Source organism: Columba livia, chromosome 1, assembly GCF_036013475.1.
Source record: "Columba livia isolate bColLiv1 breed racing homer chromosome 1, bColLiv1.pat.W.v2, whole genome shotgun sequence".
Classification (NCBI taxonomy): domain Eukaryota; kingdom Metazoa; phylum Chordata; class Aves; order Columbiformes; family Columbidae; genus Columba; species Columba livia.
In genome coordinates this window covers 159,536,059-159,552,759 of record NC_088602.1, presented here as the reverse complement: position 1 = coordinate 159,552,759, position 16,701 = coordinate 159,536,059, and the positions used below count along the sequence as shown (strand labels likewise).

At 37.8% G+C, this 16,701-nt stretch overlaps 1 protein-coding gene across 4 annotated transcripts in view; it reads right to left on the bottom strand.

The window, feature by feature from the left end:
* SYT1 (synaptotagmin 1) overlaps positions 1-16,701 on the bottom strand; it is a 358,558-nt gene that overhangs the window by 77,999 nt on the left and 263,858 nt on the right. For 3 of the 4 annotated variants that reach the window (XM_065041217.1, XM_065041211.1, XM_065041212.1), the window contains 2 exons: positions 4,378-4,500; positions 1,110-1,277 (listed from right to left, as the gene is read on the bottom strand). In XM_065041217.1, the coding sequence (XP_064897289.1) occupies positions 1,110-1,277; positions 4,378-4,500 (291 nt within the window). The remainder of the gene's footprint in view (positions 1-1,109; positions 1,278-4,377; positions 4,501-16,701) is intronic. The other variant, XM_065041224.1, reaches the window with a different exon arrangement.

The window sequence follows — 16,701 nt, the reverse complement described above, 5'->3', positions numbered from 1 at the left end:
TCTTCTGGAGCATAAAATCTGAATATTAAAAATGTGACTTAAAACAAGTGGACATTATAGTCCAGGAGTGGATGATCTGATTTATAATATGTGCCTTCATCTTAGATGACAGTATTATTGGTCCTTTCTTTTATTTTGTGAACTGCACGGGAATCTGTAATTTATAACTCTGTTTTCTTTTAAATATTCTCTTAGGAAAGATCAAGAAAAAAATAACTCCCCACAAAAGATTATTTTTATGAACATCTTCAAGGGAAAAAATAAGCTTATATATGCAGTAGTAGCTCTGGCCTCCAGGGATATCTTTCTCATTGAATGATTACATAGCCTGAGTCTTTCACTGTTCCTGTTTTCAATCTGTAGCTGCCATTATAAGATTGGGCATAGAAAGGCCTAAAGAAACAGCAAAGGAATGTATATTAGGAGAAACCCTATGAAACATGCTGTGTAGTATTCCTTTATTGTACTTAACTGGGGTTTAGGTACAGCTACAGTTTTAGAAAAACACTATTGATAGATACTATTAGAAGGACTTAAATATTGCAAGGTAAGGCTTAGCTACATTTATTTAATTCTTATGTTATTAAACCTGATACATAATTTCTTTTCCTATGTAAAGTAGCACAGCAAAGAATTGCTATGACAAAGTCTAGCAAGATTAATCTGCCATATCGTCCTTCATCCATTTACCTTCTTTGAGATTTAATTTATTTTTGAGGGAAAAAGAAATGGTATACTGAAATTCATAAATCAGACTACAAAGATATTTAAAGAAAATGCTGGTCTAGTGAAATTTACCTGACATTTGTCAAGCTGTCACTGTTTTCTGACTTTCTTGTAAGTTTTATCCAGCCATAAAATATGGATCAAATTGTCATACCTCAGGATGACTGAATGAATAAATGAATGAAATCAAACTGTACCTTTTACACCTACTGAGGTCTGACCCTATGTTAAACCATTTTCATTGTAAGATTGAATATCACAGGTTTCTATAACAAAAAATCCCTATGCTGCTGTTAGCAATTAACTAGGGCATCTAACTTTGTAGGCAAGCATGAGATACATAGTGGCTAAATAAAAAAGTTTCAATAAGTATAAAAAAATACCTTGAATGTAAATTGCTCATTGAAAACAGGGTTAAGGGTCTTTCTGTGGACTTTTGTCTCATATTTCTTCTTCTTATCCGGCAGAAGGAAAACTTTCACATAGGGATCGGATGTACCACCCATATCTAATGCAGGCAGCTCAGCTGCTTGAATAATCCCAACCAGAAGCTGAAAAGAGAGAAAAACAGCAGAAAGAAATATCAAACAGATATTTATAAAAAAACTGTAACAGAGAAATACACATGCAGACTCTATTTCTGGTCTATAAAAAACTATTCCCCCTCCGCCCCCTTCAAGGAAGGCAAATGAAGCAACACTATAGACTTTAGAAAACCAATTATGGCAGATGCAGACTGTACAAAGGCTGTTTTTAAGCAGAAAAGAGGTTTTCAAAGGGCAGCTGATTACAGCTAAATACAGACTTCATCTTTTTAAAGACTGCAATCAAATAACTTTCAATTGCTCTCTCCTCTTGTGCATTATTTTTCTATGCTGGGCACCATGAATAGAAATCACATTATTAAACAATCAAGAATGTCTAATTTTGACTACAAAATTTGTATTCTAAGTCCCTAACATGTAACCTTCCCCTCAGCCAAACACAAAAAGGTGATATAGCAAATCCGAATCTTCAGACAGAGCATTATTGAAAACCAATGGATCTTGCAGTCTTCCTTATATTTAACTTCCCTTGCTATGTATACAGATGGGTTTAGGTAGTAAACTAAGGACAGCATTTTAAAAAAATATCCCATGAAAACTAACCTTTGGTAACTAAATCCTAGTAACAATTTGTAATCTCAGAAAAAATAGTTTCTTAAATTTCTTATACACTTTTGAAAATAAGACAGAAGCACATTTGAAATTTGTAAATGCTGTGGCCATGTTTTAAGTATTATAAATGAAGGCTTATGTTATGTTACGTTATCTAGACACCCCAGCCTGTATAAGACCTCATCAACATAATGGATCTGAGAGAAACAAAACACTTTAAATCTGGTTTCAGACACAGAACTAAGGTAAACATTCAAGTGACTCTTCAAGGTCAATCTGGAGACAAGATATTAACAACTAGGAATGAAGTCTGAGAATATTTTCTTCTAAATCAGTGCTTCAGTCACAATATATTTGCTTCTCTCATGGACGAGTTGTTTAAAATTGGAAACAGAAGCTCTAACAACTGGAATGCAGAACAATTTAGTCAAACTAGGAAAGAAGCTTCTGAGAGATTCCTCAAAGTTGGACTTGTTTTTACCAGCTTTAAATTCACAATATGGCCTGCAAGCTTTCCCACCTATAAAACTCTCAAGCTCCATGAAATATTTTCCTTTAACCGTAACACTTCTCCTTTTCTGTCTCTTTCTTATTCTAGATGTATAACAGTTCATAAATACATGGATAGGCTCAGGATCTACATCAAGTCTTTCACATCAAAGAGTGAAAAACAAGTCTATGACTTTTAGTTAACAGAGTGGAAAAGGAATTCAATTCCCTTTTAAAATTTGCCTCGAAAACTGAGACATCATGCTCCAGAGAGTGCATTGGTCATCATGTCTCCATTCTTAACCCTGTGCAATTGGACAAATTCCAATCTACAACATAGTTTAAAGCGGCAAAATAAAATAGGAATCCTAACTGAAATAATTTATTACATTAATTAAATACTACACACTTTTACAAACTTGTTGCTTTCCACTCTATTCCTTGTTGTAAAACATAGTTCACAAAATCAACATTTCCTTCAATAACATTCACACAGAAAGTTTGTTTTTGTATTCTAAGGAAACTGAAATCCATTTGTCAGAACACATTTGCAGCTTTTCCTTTCCCCCTCTTTAGATCTTCTGCTTCTGAAGGGTCTAACGCTTCATACTTATTTCATACAGATTTCAAGGGATATCAGTGTGACTCATCACAAGGCCAGGGAATTTGCTCTGGGAGTCGAGCAACAGCTCCTTTAACCATAGGTTCTTGAAAGGCTTCAGAAAACTTTTTGGCTCTTGCATTGAAAAACAAGCACTGGTAGTCAGAAGATAGATAGTTAAAAAGACAGGGAAATACTATGTATTATGCCAGGTCATAGCTGTGCGTAAATACCCTGCTGCTGGCATAGACACTTTTCTTAATTTCTCTCATTTTCTTCGTCTCGCAACAAGTGTACTTCATACCATGAACAGCATCAAATAAAGAATCTGAATGTGGAAATAAATCACAAGTACATGTGGAAGTCTGTTCAGATGAAGAATAACAATGAAGAGGGATTTAATAGTAATTTCTTTCCCTAAATAGAGTAGAATGATGTGGTTTTGACTGAAGTTGTCAAAAAATGAAATGCAGGCTATGTATTCTCAAGTTCACTGAAGGACATGTAGTAGAAGTGAAGAAGTCAGATGTGTTGGTGTACTTTGGTCCAAAGTTAAGCACAGTGAGACTGTGAATTGGTATAATTGACAAAAGTGATCCTGACCACGCAGCAAGAGGCCAGGGAGGGGAATTAAATATAAGCTAGTTCAGGTTGTGGCCCGATCTGTTAAGTAGGTTGATTCTAGTTCCACCGCAAAATATGGTGTGTATTTCTACGGAAAACTCAGCCAAGTATGCCAAAGTTTGGTCTTCTCAGCTCCAGAGTAGAGTACTGAAGAAGTATCAGTCCTTGACTGGAGAGATTCTTCTCATCCAACTTTCCTGTTTTTCTGAGGAACAGGCCTTTTTATTTGGGCTTCTGTTCCAAAGTAAAATTTTCTTGGCTAGTGGATGTACTTTCATGGAGAGCAACTGAACCTGACACAGCTAGTTAATAAGTCAAAGTGCACACCTGATGAAGTGAGAGAAAGCTAGTCCTGGAAACCTTATCAACTTGCTAAAAGATTCGCAATGAATAAACTTTCTTTTATATCCCTCTCATTTCCTTCCAGCTTTTGTTTGCTTACATTTTATATACCCAAAGGCTAAAGCTATCTTTTACTGTCTGCATGCAGGCTCCATAATATAATGTGGGTTGACATTGATTGGTGATGCCTTAATATAAGTTATTAATAATAATTAAATAAAACTGTGTCTTCAATGTTGATTAAAGGTGTAATATAAACACGGGGTACATGGAATATCAGTTTAGTAGTGCCTTTGTCATGAATCTTTAGTCTTGCTTTCTCCTTTTACTCCATGCAAGGAGGAAGGAGTTCAGAAATATCTACTGTAACTAAATATATAAGTTTATTCTCCACTTGCACACACAGAAATTAAATGTTACGGCTTCATTGTTTCAAACCTGATTGTTCTGGAAGTCATAATCTAAAGAATATTGGATTTTCCCTAGTTTCTCCACTTCTTTGGGTTCTTCTTTCTCTTCCCCATCAGTCAGCCCAGTCTCAGCATCATCATCCTTAAGAGCCTAGAAAAAAGGAAGGTAATATTCATAAATAAGACAAACTCTTAAGTACCAGTTTAAAATAGACACTGTCCTCAAATCTATTTTAAAGCCATTAAAAGCAAGCATGACAGCAGAAATCCAAATATGCAGTTTACATATATATTTATACTATTTAGGTTGCTCAAGAAGATGTTATAAATCAGCAAGCAAGCAATGGAAGTAGGAAGAAAGCTTCTTGGACTAGTACAAGCAACAACTGTTATAAAACCTGAAAGTAGAAACAAAATACCATCTTGATATCAACAAATTCTTCTGGGCTCACACTGGTTCTTAAAGAGGCACAAGGAGGCAAACATGCTATTAAATAAGCAAAGTCACACATTCATTCAACTTAAGAATATCTTGGCAATGTCAAACCTGGTTGTGCATGCTGTGAATTGTTTGCAATTGGCAACAGGTTTCTGTAGGATTACTGTGATAAAGAGCATGTGCTGTGGATGAGTTCTTCCTACAATCATATGCCAAACATTTTTCATGTTTATTTAGAATGAATATGGAAGCAAAGTTTTCATCATGCCATTAGCAAATGCATGTTTGTGCTTTTCCCTCCCTCCTGAGACCAATTTCCTTTATATTCATTCTCGCTATAAAGCTTGGCTGAACCAAATTGATTGAAAGTTGATTTTAGTTTGCTTAGAAAGAAACAAAAACAAAGAAATACAGAACTGCTTACAGCTTTGTCTGTTGCATAAAACCTGCTATTTTTCAAGGACACAGCAGTTATCTTACATTTTATACATAATTAAAATACTAAACGATGTAATCAGGTTTTTTGCTGTACCAGAAAGCGGAAGTATTGCACTGTGGGAAAGGGAATTCATACAATTATTAAACCACATGAACCATAACTAACTATGTAGATCTTATTCCAGCAGATTCTTACCTGTGTAAGAACTGGAAAATGGGCAAAAGTGATGAGACAAATGGTGAAAAATGTGAAAATAAAATTGAGAGTGTGAAAACAAGGAATCAATACTGTGCATTCATTCATAATTGTTGTTTGCATGTTACAGTAAACAGTATGCTTATCTGTAAGAGCTCTATCTGCATGGAAGTTCTTTCTGTATGAAGCTTCTGCTTGCAGAAACCAACTTTTAAGCACAAGAATAAGATTTGCTCAGTAATTCCTTTTTTCACAACATGAGGTGAAGAAACCTACAACAACAGGTTGCAGCTGGAGCTTGCTATCCAAAGAGACAGCAAGGGTGGAAAGTAGCTACACCCATGGACGGTGGTGGCTGGTGAAGGAAAAAGCGTGAAAGCATTAACATTCTCACTCAGCCATGAAGGCAGTAGGGGCCTTGCAACATTTGCGTGGGCGTGGTAAGAGGCAAGATTGATCTCTGAGGTAGAAAATGTTATTTTTCAGAAGCCAGATCTAAATTCAAAAGGTCACACTCAAAACTGTGCAGCAATTATTTCTCCACTTTTTGAAATAAGCTAGAAATTCAGCTGGCATAGCTCCACTGAAATCAATGCAACAACATTGATTTACGCAAGCTGAGGAGCCGGGTTAGAGTTAAATATCTGAATGTTAGTGAATGATAGACTCTTTACTAGGAACATAAATTACAGTGTACCTGGACGAGATTGGTGGGAAAGGTTGATAATGGATGAGAATCACCTGTGATGTTGGAAGAGCAATACTTTTTGAACTAAACCATTTCTATTTGGAAGGGTTGTACTGCCTGAAATGAAAATTATTTTGACGCATTTTAATTGCTGAGCTCCTAGTGAGCTCCTTAGCTGTAGCACAACATTTTTCTCAGTACAAAACCAAGCATGACACTTCAATAGTGACAGGTTCAATGGCAAGAGGATAGCCTTGGACCAAAGCCAATCTGAGGTACATCCCCTGCAGGACCATAAGCGGGACTTTAAGGACATGGGGTGATACAATTACACCAAACACCTTGCTTGCCTTGGTAATAAAAATAAACTTGAGGTTTTGAGATCAAGAGAAAACAAATGTGGCTCAATCCAACCAAAGCAACCATATTTATCTGAGCCTGGAGACAACAGGATGCAATAACTCAGAGTGGGATTTTAACTCCAGGACCGACTGCTCTGAATCGTCTCAGTATTGCCCTAGCAGAGGACTTCATGATAGAAGAGTGATAAACAGCTCCAGTATATCACCATTTCTGGGATAAGTACTGGACTTTCTGTTGTTCTACCTACTTTTGACCTGAATTTTGTTTGAGAGGAAGTATTCTACAGCCATTCCTCAGGGATAAAAGGGAAAATGCAAAAAGAACCTTCAATGGTAATTTCTAGGTATGAGGGATTTGGAACTATTGCGTTAAGGCAATAGTTACTTATCCATGCTCTCTCTAAAAAAACTATATACTCTTCTGCATAGCTGATCAATTCAGGAGATGCCAGAGCTGTGGGTAACTCAATGTGAAAAACTTTTTACTATCACTATAGAAAATACAAGGCGAAGCTAATGTCCCTCTTGAAAGGGAGTTTTGAAGTGCAGGCAGGAAACATTGCACGGTTGGGAGACTCTTCTCCACAGGTTATAAGAAGTCTATTGGAAGCTGAAAGCTACTTCCCAAGGAAGCTGGAAAACACTGCACATTACTCATATCAGCTGAGGAGCTATATGATTCTTTTTGACCTTGACTCAGAAACACTGAAGCACTAAGAGACACTAAGAATGAGATAGTGTTCAGATTTGGCCAAGGTCACGGCATGAGAGAAGGAAAGAAACGACAAATTATTATCTCTGCAGCAGTCTGTACATAACAGTTTTTCCCATCAAGAGAGGTATTTGCTTTCAAACTAGAGACCAATGCTTCAAGATGCCGAGTCAAAGGAAGCACAGAGGTTTCTCATGTTTGATGCAGCTGCTGAGTTCCAAAGAGGAAGAAGAATTGGATTGCTCCAAAGTACTTGAAATACCCTGTAGGGATTTTCATTTTGTATTGAGATTCTCTGAAAGATCAATATTTAATGGAATAGTACTGCAACCCTCAATTTATAGCCCACTGTATCACACTATATTGGATCTTACTGTTGTATTGCTACAATCAATTAAAATAAGCAGCTATATTTTATTGATTTTAGAAACAATAAAATATTTTTAATTATAAGCCAGCTTTTTCCTCAAACCTCTTCAACTGACACAACTGTGTTCAGAAGGCCTGGATTTAGATGTAGAGGAATATAAGCCATTCCTTTCCTAATATTTCTTTTAATTCCATGACATTTCAAATGCCTTTTCTGTGAAATAAGCAGCACAGAAATGCATTATTATATTTTGCTGAAGTTCAGCATTATTTTTTTCTGAGTTGGGATGACAGTGAAGCTCACTCAAGTGGTTTCTTCATTTATGCATAATGTATGCAGAAACACACAACCATGAAAACTCTGTATCCTCTTACATGTGTGTAAGTATCTGAAAAATATAGGCTTACATATAAGCAGGTGCAGGAATGTACAAAAACAGTGTCAATTCAATTCAACCATTATAACTGTCATGAAATCAGCAAGTGGGAAAAGTTATGTTGTGACAGGGACCTCAACAGACCCACATAATACAAAATATTTATTTTCTTAGACCTGGAAAACAAAATGCTTTTTTAAGCAACTTCTCATTTAAACCATATTTGAATGACCTCTGTAACTAGTTCTAACCAAGGGTGCAGCCATAAATCTACATATGGCATTAGGATTTTCATTTCTGTGCCATGTTTAGTCAATTGCTTTCAAGCTCATCTATTCTTCAGTGGTTCCTATCGACAAACAGGGCTAAATTACAGCAATCTGGGATGCACAGTTCAGTCTGCTGTTGTTTTTTCACTTCCCTATTGTAATTAACAGCAGTTTTGCAGTCTCCACGGTTATTAAAGAAAATGCTTCTTTTCTTTTTTTTTTTTTTGGTAGTTTCATCTTTTGCATAAAAATGAAACAAAACCCAGAACTGCCAGTAATTGCAGTTCTGCAAACTCCACACCTTGCAGTGGGTTTTTACATTTCCTGGGCTTCCTCCTCCTCCCATTCCCCCAGACGACAAAAGCCTCTCTCCAGTGACGCTGCTCCTCTGATACCATGAAAGTCCTTTGCTTCCAGCTCAGTTCCACTAAAAACCTTTCACCCTGTTGCTGGGTTAACCCCACTGCTATCTACCACAAACCACAAGAGAGATTCTGGGGATTAAAGCAGCTTTATGCACACTTCCATTTAATCCCTCCCAAAACCATGTGTAGAAATCTAGAGAGTCTGCAAGGGATTTCCCACAGCTGGTCTGCTGGTTGCCTCCAGATTCCACGTGTGCAGAAGTTCCAGGAAGGCAAACTGATAGGGGACTTGGGAAACAAAGCAGCTGGGGGAGCATGTGCACTTCCTTGCCTCCTGTAAGGCAAGGCAGAGGCCACAATCATGTCTGAGTTCCCAGGAGGATGCAAAGACCCATGAACATGTATTTTGATCATAGATTCTGGTCTCGGTTACCTTCGTGTCTCATTGTTAATGCCTAGTTCATGTCATAAGCTATTTAAGAATGCAAGGAAAGTGTCTCACTCTTGGATATAAAGAAGCACTTTCATTAACAGAGTTTTTAGGGTATCTTCCATTCATGGGGTGGCCTATGGCCTACCTTTTGAGGGAGCTAGTTATGAGTAAGCGAGAAGAAGAGATGTTAGGAAGGAAAACATAACCCTGACTGCAGCCTGTAAGTTTATTTGCTGCACAGTGCATGTTGCCGTCCCGAGTTCCATCTCTGCCTGCCCCATCAATCATTCCTTTTGTTCACATGGTGAAGGGGATATTTTTTTAACGAGTGAATGATGCCCAGTCCTCAGGCTTGTGCAATGCCTGCTGAGCTGAATGGAATAAAACAATATTATTTTGTAGCAAGAATGTCCTGTGCCATGTCCAACAATGAATTTATCAGAAAGGCAATTTTTCCTCCACACCTAGGAATGGCTGCTTTTCCACTAATGCTAGTGTATCTCTTATCAATGTTTTTACGTTCAGAAACACTGTAATTCTGACCTGGCCAACTTTTATCCCAGATGAAAAGAAAACCTTTTAAAAATTCCTGGCCGATTCCCTATCACAAAGCAGAAAAGCTTGCAATTGTAGCACATTCTCTATCAGAGTCCCTCAGAAGGATAAGCAACACTTCATTCTTTCAGCATCTGCTTTCTCTCCTTGAATTAATTTAAAAAGCATGTTGCACATGGGTTTCCAGTGGCTGAGCCAGGTTTTGGTCATTGTGAAATCTGCTTTGCCATTACTGCTGTAAGAGCATTGGTCTCAGACACCAGCAGTGGGCCACAGCGATGTATACAATGAGCAAGACCCTGCTGTGTCCAGCATGCAAGGCCTTGACGTTACTGCCTTGCTTGTTATCCAGGCTTTAACTGGTCTGTTGGATTATTCAAAAGGCATTCTTTCTTAAGAAGCTCTGTGACATGCGGATATTATGTTCAGCTTAAGGAGACTGAGGGGAGACCTATCGCAGTTACAGCTTCCTCACAAGGGGAGGAGGAGGGGCAGGTGCTGATCTCTTCTCTCCAGCAACCACCAATAGGACCCAAAGGAATGGCAGGAAGATGTGCCAGGGGAGATTTAGGTTGGACAGTAGGAAAAGGTTCTTCACCCAGGGGGTGGTGGAGCACTGGAACAGGCTCCCTAGGGAGGCAGTCATGGCCCCAAGCCTGACAGTGTGCAAGAAGCAACTGGAAAACATCCTCAGACATATGGTGTGAATTTTGGGGTTGTCCTATGCAGGGAGAAGAGTTGGACTCAATGATCCTTGTGGGTCCCTCCCAACTCAGGACATTCTGTGATTCTACTAAAATACCAACTTATTCTGGTGCAATAGAAGAACACAGCAGATGCTGGAGGTGTTAAATGTAAAATATGACTACATACATTCAAGTCGGAGCTGTCAAGCCCCCAAATCAACCTGTTTTTCTTGTAGCCACTGTTTATTTGCTGAAAAAAAGATGTAGCCAATCTCAGTCCGGGGGCCTGTTTTGGAAGTTCACCCTGTGGGTCAGGGCTCTGCTTTGAACGCAGGGCCCATGCACATGAACGAAAAGAAGAAAAAGCTCTTGCAAGTCTGCCAGCATTCTCTGCCCCCACTTCCCATATGGCCGTGCCTGGCTGCGCTAAGCAGCAGGCTGTGAGTAGGAGGCAGCTTGAGGCCGCTTGGCCAGCATGTGCTGCTCAATCAATTGTTCTTTCCCCCCCAAATGAATGGCAGCGGGCCAGATGGAAGTGTGCTTTGGGACAGAGCTGGCTCCTCAACATGGGAGGACCACTCTGAGTACTACATTTATTTCTGTTTGAGAAATTTGTCATACTATGTAATTAGGACTACATCTATTTAACAGTGAAAATTAACCTGAATACAGGCAGACATGATTTATTGGGTGCCATATGGATATATGGGAAAAAAGTTGGCAAAGAACTGTTCTTTTGGCTCTTAAAAAGAAATAAGATCACCCTCTGGCCATCCTCTAAATAGGGCTTCGTCAGGTACCTGATATTCTCATGCTTGAAGGTTATTTTGCTATTTATATTTATTATTTCTAATTTTGTAAAGAATAAATGCCTTTGCTTAAGAAGTAAACAATTAAATATTCCCAACAGGATATGAAATGTATATATCACTGATATGAACTGGTGTTCCTGTTGTATGTTTTTCATACCCACTAACATCGGGCACTTAGTACACAAGTATAGCTCTCCATATAATCAGTAGATACAGGTAAATGTCTCAAGAGTGTGATTCAGATCACTTAATTTAGGGAACAATTGCATACTTCCTAGACACTACTCATTAGGAACCTGCAGACTCTGATCTTGAATAAAGAATTCAAAATTTGGTCTGTTAATCAAGAGAATGCAAGAAAGAAACATCCTTGACTATGGAAGCTTCCAGTGGCATGACCTTCAATGTAGAAAATGAGGCATGTAAGAAAATGATTAGGATCTGTACATTCATATCATACTAAGAGTACAATAGGTTACCAAAAAAGTAAATTAATTATTTTACAGGAAAAAATATTATTTAAAAAGGAGGAAAAAGAAACTCAGAAGACATGCAGAGAAAGCTCTTACGTCTTCTTAGGAGTGACTGAGAGGAGGAGACAGAACGGAAATAATCCCAGCCTTGTGGCTCACAGCTGTTGCTTCCATATTTTCAGGGTTCTGAAGTCTAGTATAAATCTACGTTACAAAAGAGTTTTGCAGAAAATTCTGCAGAACACAAACACTAGTCTATAACATCATACCTTCATAAATATGTTGCTTTCTGAGGCATGTGAAAAAGTAGGATACCTGGTCAAGCCTTGGGTTGAATTAATGTACAAATGGGACACAGTCAATCCATTTTGACTGCCACAGTATAGTTAGTGGGCTTGTTTTCTAAGAAAGGCTTGTCCTCACTGTTTCTGACTACTTTTCTGCATTGTAATAGCTTTGCAGCACATACTGTCTTTTTGAGTGTGAACTGGGATGTCTCATGGCATTGTGGATAAGGTATGGTGACCATTAACATCAGTGTGGGCTGAAGTTGCCAACGAATGGGAATTGGCATGTTGAGACCAAGACAGGTGGCATTGTGGAATAAGTACATTCACTATTCTCTGGATATTCAACTGAGAAAACAATCACATGGGCAGAAATTGCAGAAGACCACTGCCAACAAGTCCTCAAAAAGATCCTCTTGGATTATTTTTGGCACTAAAGGCTTGGGTTCCTTTGAAAGAAATCCAGGCTCTCTAGATGTCAGTGTAGATTTTACTGACTTCATTTTGGCTATTGATTTCATGGTCCCAGGTCAACACACACTGCTTTGAAATATTTGGGGGCACCTAACATTAAAAAGCTTGTTCCTTCAGTATTTTGTCTGCATGAAGGCAAGAGTGTTTATTATTCAACAGTTAAAATCATAAAGCGAAATAGTCTAAGAAAGCCATATAATGTTGAAGTTCAGTTAGGTGCAATTGCAGTCTTAGTATCATATTACTTTATAATGCCCTGATATTTTACTGCTATTAATACATGAACATTAATCAGAATATTCTGATTAAGTTACTAGATAACCCTGATGTAAAAGGAAGGCCTACATAAAGGAAAAACAAACATACAGAGAAGTCAGGTGGCTGACTGAAGGCCACAGTAAGTCATTTGCAGAGCCAAGAATATTTTCCTCATACTCCAGGGTGTAGTACATATATCTGATCCCAAATCTCCTGTTTCACCTAAGAGACACATTCACTGTAAGCCAAAGATCTTTCACTAGTGACATTGTTTCAGCCTGATGCAATGAGAAAAGACGGAGCTGTTAAATCTCTTTCTGCACAAATGCTTTGTGACCTAATAAAATGTTCAGACCACCACAACAGTATTTCTCCAAGCAATAGGGCTAAATTTTCGTAATTTTTCAGTGCTGCTGCTCATGACTGGAATGATTACATCTATACCTTTCCTCGGCCCACAGGCGGAGCTTAAGCAAGAATTTTGTTGTACCAATGCATTAAATTCAGACCCAGTATATCAGCAGCTATTATAGTGTCTCTGGACCTGGGTGTTTGGGGGCTTTTTTTCCTCCTAAACCAAAGAGTAGTGAGAGCACCAAGGGCATGGCAGAGAATGGAAAGTTATCAAGATGAAAACTGTAATGGGAAGATCATATAAAAACACTGGTGCTAGTTGTCATTCAGTTGCACGAACAGAAACCTGGAGTAAGACCACTTAAAAGAGTTTGGTATGGAGCATTAAGAACTTTAAGTGTAGGCACTGCAGTGAGATGATATGAGAGCCCACAGCAAGCTTCATGAGGTACCAAAAAGTTTAGCAATACTTAGGAAGTAAGGCATTAAAAATACATACTGCTTTCATCTGCTTTTGATATGGTGACAGTTATACAAAAAGGAAATAAAATTAGCAAGTTGTTTTGATGTGCCTATCAATTTTAAACTTGAGCTTTCTAGTACAGTTTGACTTAATACTTTAGCTACAGAAAGAATGACAATGGCTTTTCTTTTGCCCTCCTCCAGCCTCCCCCCTAAATATATACTCAACCAAAGAAATACCCAATCAATTTAGTTCAGCCTCTTGATGTGTGTATCAAAGCTACTACATATAAATCTCAGCTGAGGAGCCAGAGCTGTCAGAAAACCATATGTATCAGAGCTTTAGACTAGGTGCGTCCAAATAGCAAAATAAACCTACCGCAAGTGACAATCCAGAACAGTCATGAGACACAACATAGACAAGGAGGACATAGAAGGAAGAAATAAAAATTAAAACATCCACACACAAACGTTAGTAAAAACCATGGAGAAATGACCTTTTACAGTAGTATGTTCATTAATGGTTTGCCTCGCCTAGAAAGAATCTAATCCTCCCAGTGGCCATTGGCGGAGTTGTATACTCTACTTGAAAAAGTAAGCATTGCCTGCAATGAAAATGGGTTTCAAGACCAAAAACCTGAGCTTATTTTCAACTTCTCTCCCACTTTACCTCAACTATATTTGCTCATCATCGCTCTCATTTCATAAAGTTTCTCATTTGAAATATCATACTAGAAGTTGTGTTCAGGAAAGTGGACATTTTGAAGCACGAATCTTCTAACAGAGACCAAAATTTCATTCCACTTTCTGTAATATCTAACTATCATGTGTGAGTATGGATCTGACCGCATCTCTATGTCAAAAGGATCTTTTAACTATGTCAAGCTACATGTCCCTGTAATGATTTGGCACAGATGTGCAGGTCAGCGTGAGTACATGTAGAAATTCTCTTTGACAAACAAAACCAGACTAAGATGGAAATTATATTTCCAGAAGCTGATACTTTCAATTTACCAAATGCTACTCCCTTTCAAGTTTTGTGTGCCTAGGGAACTAGGATCTTGCAAGATGCCAAGTGCCTATCAACTGCTATTATGCACTTTCAACTAAGGCAGCAGGTAATTAGCACTTGCAGGTTCAAGCCTAACAATGACTGAACTAAGCTCTTTGGGATTTTTTGACAACATTTCAGATCTTTGGTATTGTGTGTTGCCCTTTATAATGGCATTAGATTTACATCTTGATCTTCAATTACTTTTTTTTTTTTTAAACATTAAAATATGCTTCTTTTGAAGAGCTAAAAGGCATTTTTCCACCTTTGTACTTTATGCCAGAGCCCCTAAAGTGATTCAACTCTCTTAACTGAAATACTCTGCACTTAGCATTGTGTTGAGTTCAGCTTGGTATATTAAAACTTCCATTGATAATTCAAGAATAAACTGTCAGAATAAACAATCAATCACACTGAACAAAAATAAAAGATAGCTAAGATTTCATAAATTAGGAATTTCAGAATGCCTAGGACTTATGCACTGTATATTATCTGACTGATAGGTATAAGTTTAAGGGGCTAATTTAAGTAGCGTCTTTTGAAATCCCAGTGAAGAGGAAGCTTGACTGGAGAGTTGGTGATTCATCCACTTACTAAAGGTCTAACATTTACATTTCTCAACTAAGAAACTACCCTCCTTACATTTAACTGTGCAAAACAAGATATATTGATTAAAACCCCAAATACTTGGGAAAAAGTATGTTTTAATAGCTATACAGAATATTTAGATTGGAATCATCTTACAATAACTATCTGTGCAAATTTCAAAGTTTGAGTTCTCTTTATAGACAAGAGCCGCATGATTCAGCTCCATATCAAATTTTCCTATGACAAAAATAGAAATAAAATTCAATATTAATTACATAATGCAATTTTGCATTTAATAGATCTATTTTCCAAGAATCCATGGTCATTTATCCAGGTCCTAATGAATATAATAAAAAACACTTAATAATAGATTGTAAATACAACAATGTAAATTGTAAGTACAACAATGGCCTTACACGATATGGAACAAATTCCACATAAATATCATTCAACAAATTGCACATTTTTTGTCCTACAACAAAGTATTAGGTTTGTTATCATTGGTAGAACATAACAACCATTTCAAGGAATTTTTCCACAAGCATAATCAAACAGTTCTTCAAAACTATTATAGGTTCAATGGGAGGAAGTTGGCTAACAGTAGCCCTGGGTAAACCAAAAATTGATGATCTGATTTTCCATATATTGCTGAGGGGGAAATATATCACAATTATTTAATATTAATAGCCCAGAACAAAGTCTATAGATCAAATAAAGGGAATCTAAGAATGACAAATCAAAGTGCTTAGAGAAAAGGGGTTTGCTTCACATTCATCATATGGAGAAAACGAAATCAGCATAAGTTCTTTTTTGAGGGAGTATTCAAAATTTTAGCTCTGTTTTTTTTTTTTTAATTGTGTTCTTTTTTGTTTTTAATTTTCCTAACCTTGGAATAGTCACATCTACATTAGTGATTTTGTGCACTGCTGAGGTTGTTTTCAGGTGTGAACTTGTCTTGTGTTGGTGTCGTGCCCTCCAGTACACCAGTGTGGCACATGAAGAACCAAGGCTGAAGCTGCATACCAGGGCACTATCTTAAGTGCTTTCCTTGCAATGCGGATGCAAGAGTCTCCACACATTGACTCTCTGTGCCTGTGCAGGACTCCGTTAGTTGTGGTAAGGCAATCTGGGATGGCTATAGAGAAATCTGCTTTGTACTGCCTACTAGCAAGTAGACACTTGAGTATACCTAGGATGGGAAACTGGTATGAACTTCATTAGCTGTAAGTATGCAATGTGTACTTATGGTCTGAGAACCAAACCAGATTGGGTCAGATCAAGCCTCACTCTTTCCTTCGTCACTCAAATGATGACAGTCTGTACAGTGGTCACTATAAAATGTTGATACATACAGCCTGAAAGTAATGAATTTTGCCAAGGCTTCTTTTATTGGCATAATGGATAGACTAGAAATGTTAATTACTGTCTAATGAGTCAAGATTTTGGCAGTGGCTGCTTCAGTTGAGTAGCATGAACGGGAACAAAACAACTGGATCTTCAGTTATTTTCCTGCCATACTGTCTACCGAGCAACATCATCAAAAACTGTCCTCTTGTCTGATAATGGAAACTGAAAACAGCTCTGATAGCTCTGTACCTTTGAAGCACATCCATTATTTTCCTCTCCTTATCTGAGCTTTTTTCAGACTCTGCTTGGTGATCCAGTTGCTCCCAGTCATCAGACTTGTAAGGCTTCCTCATCCAC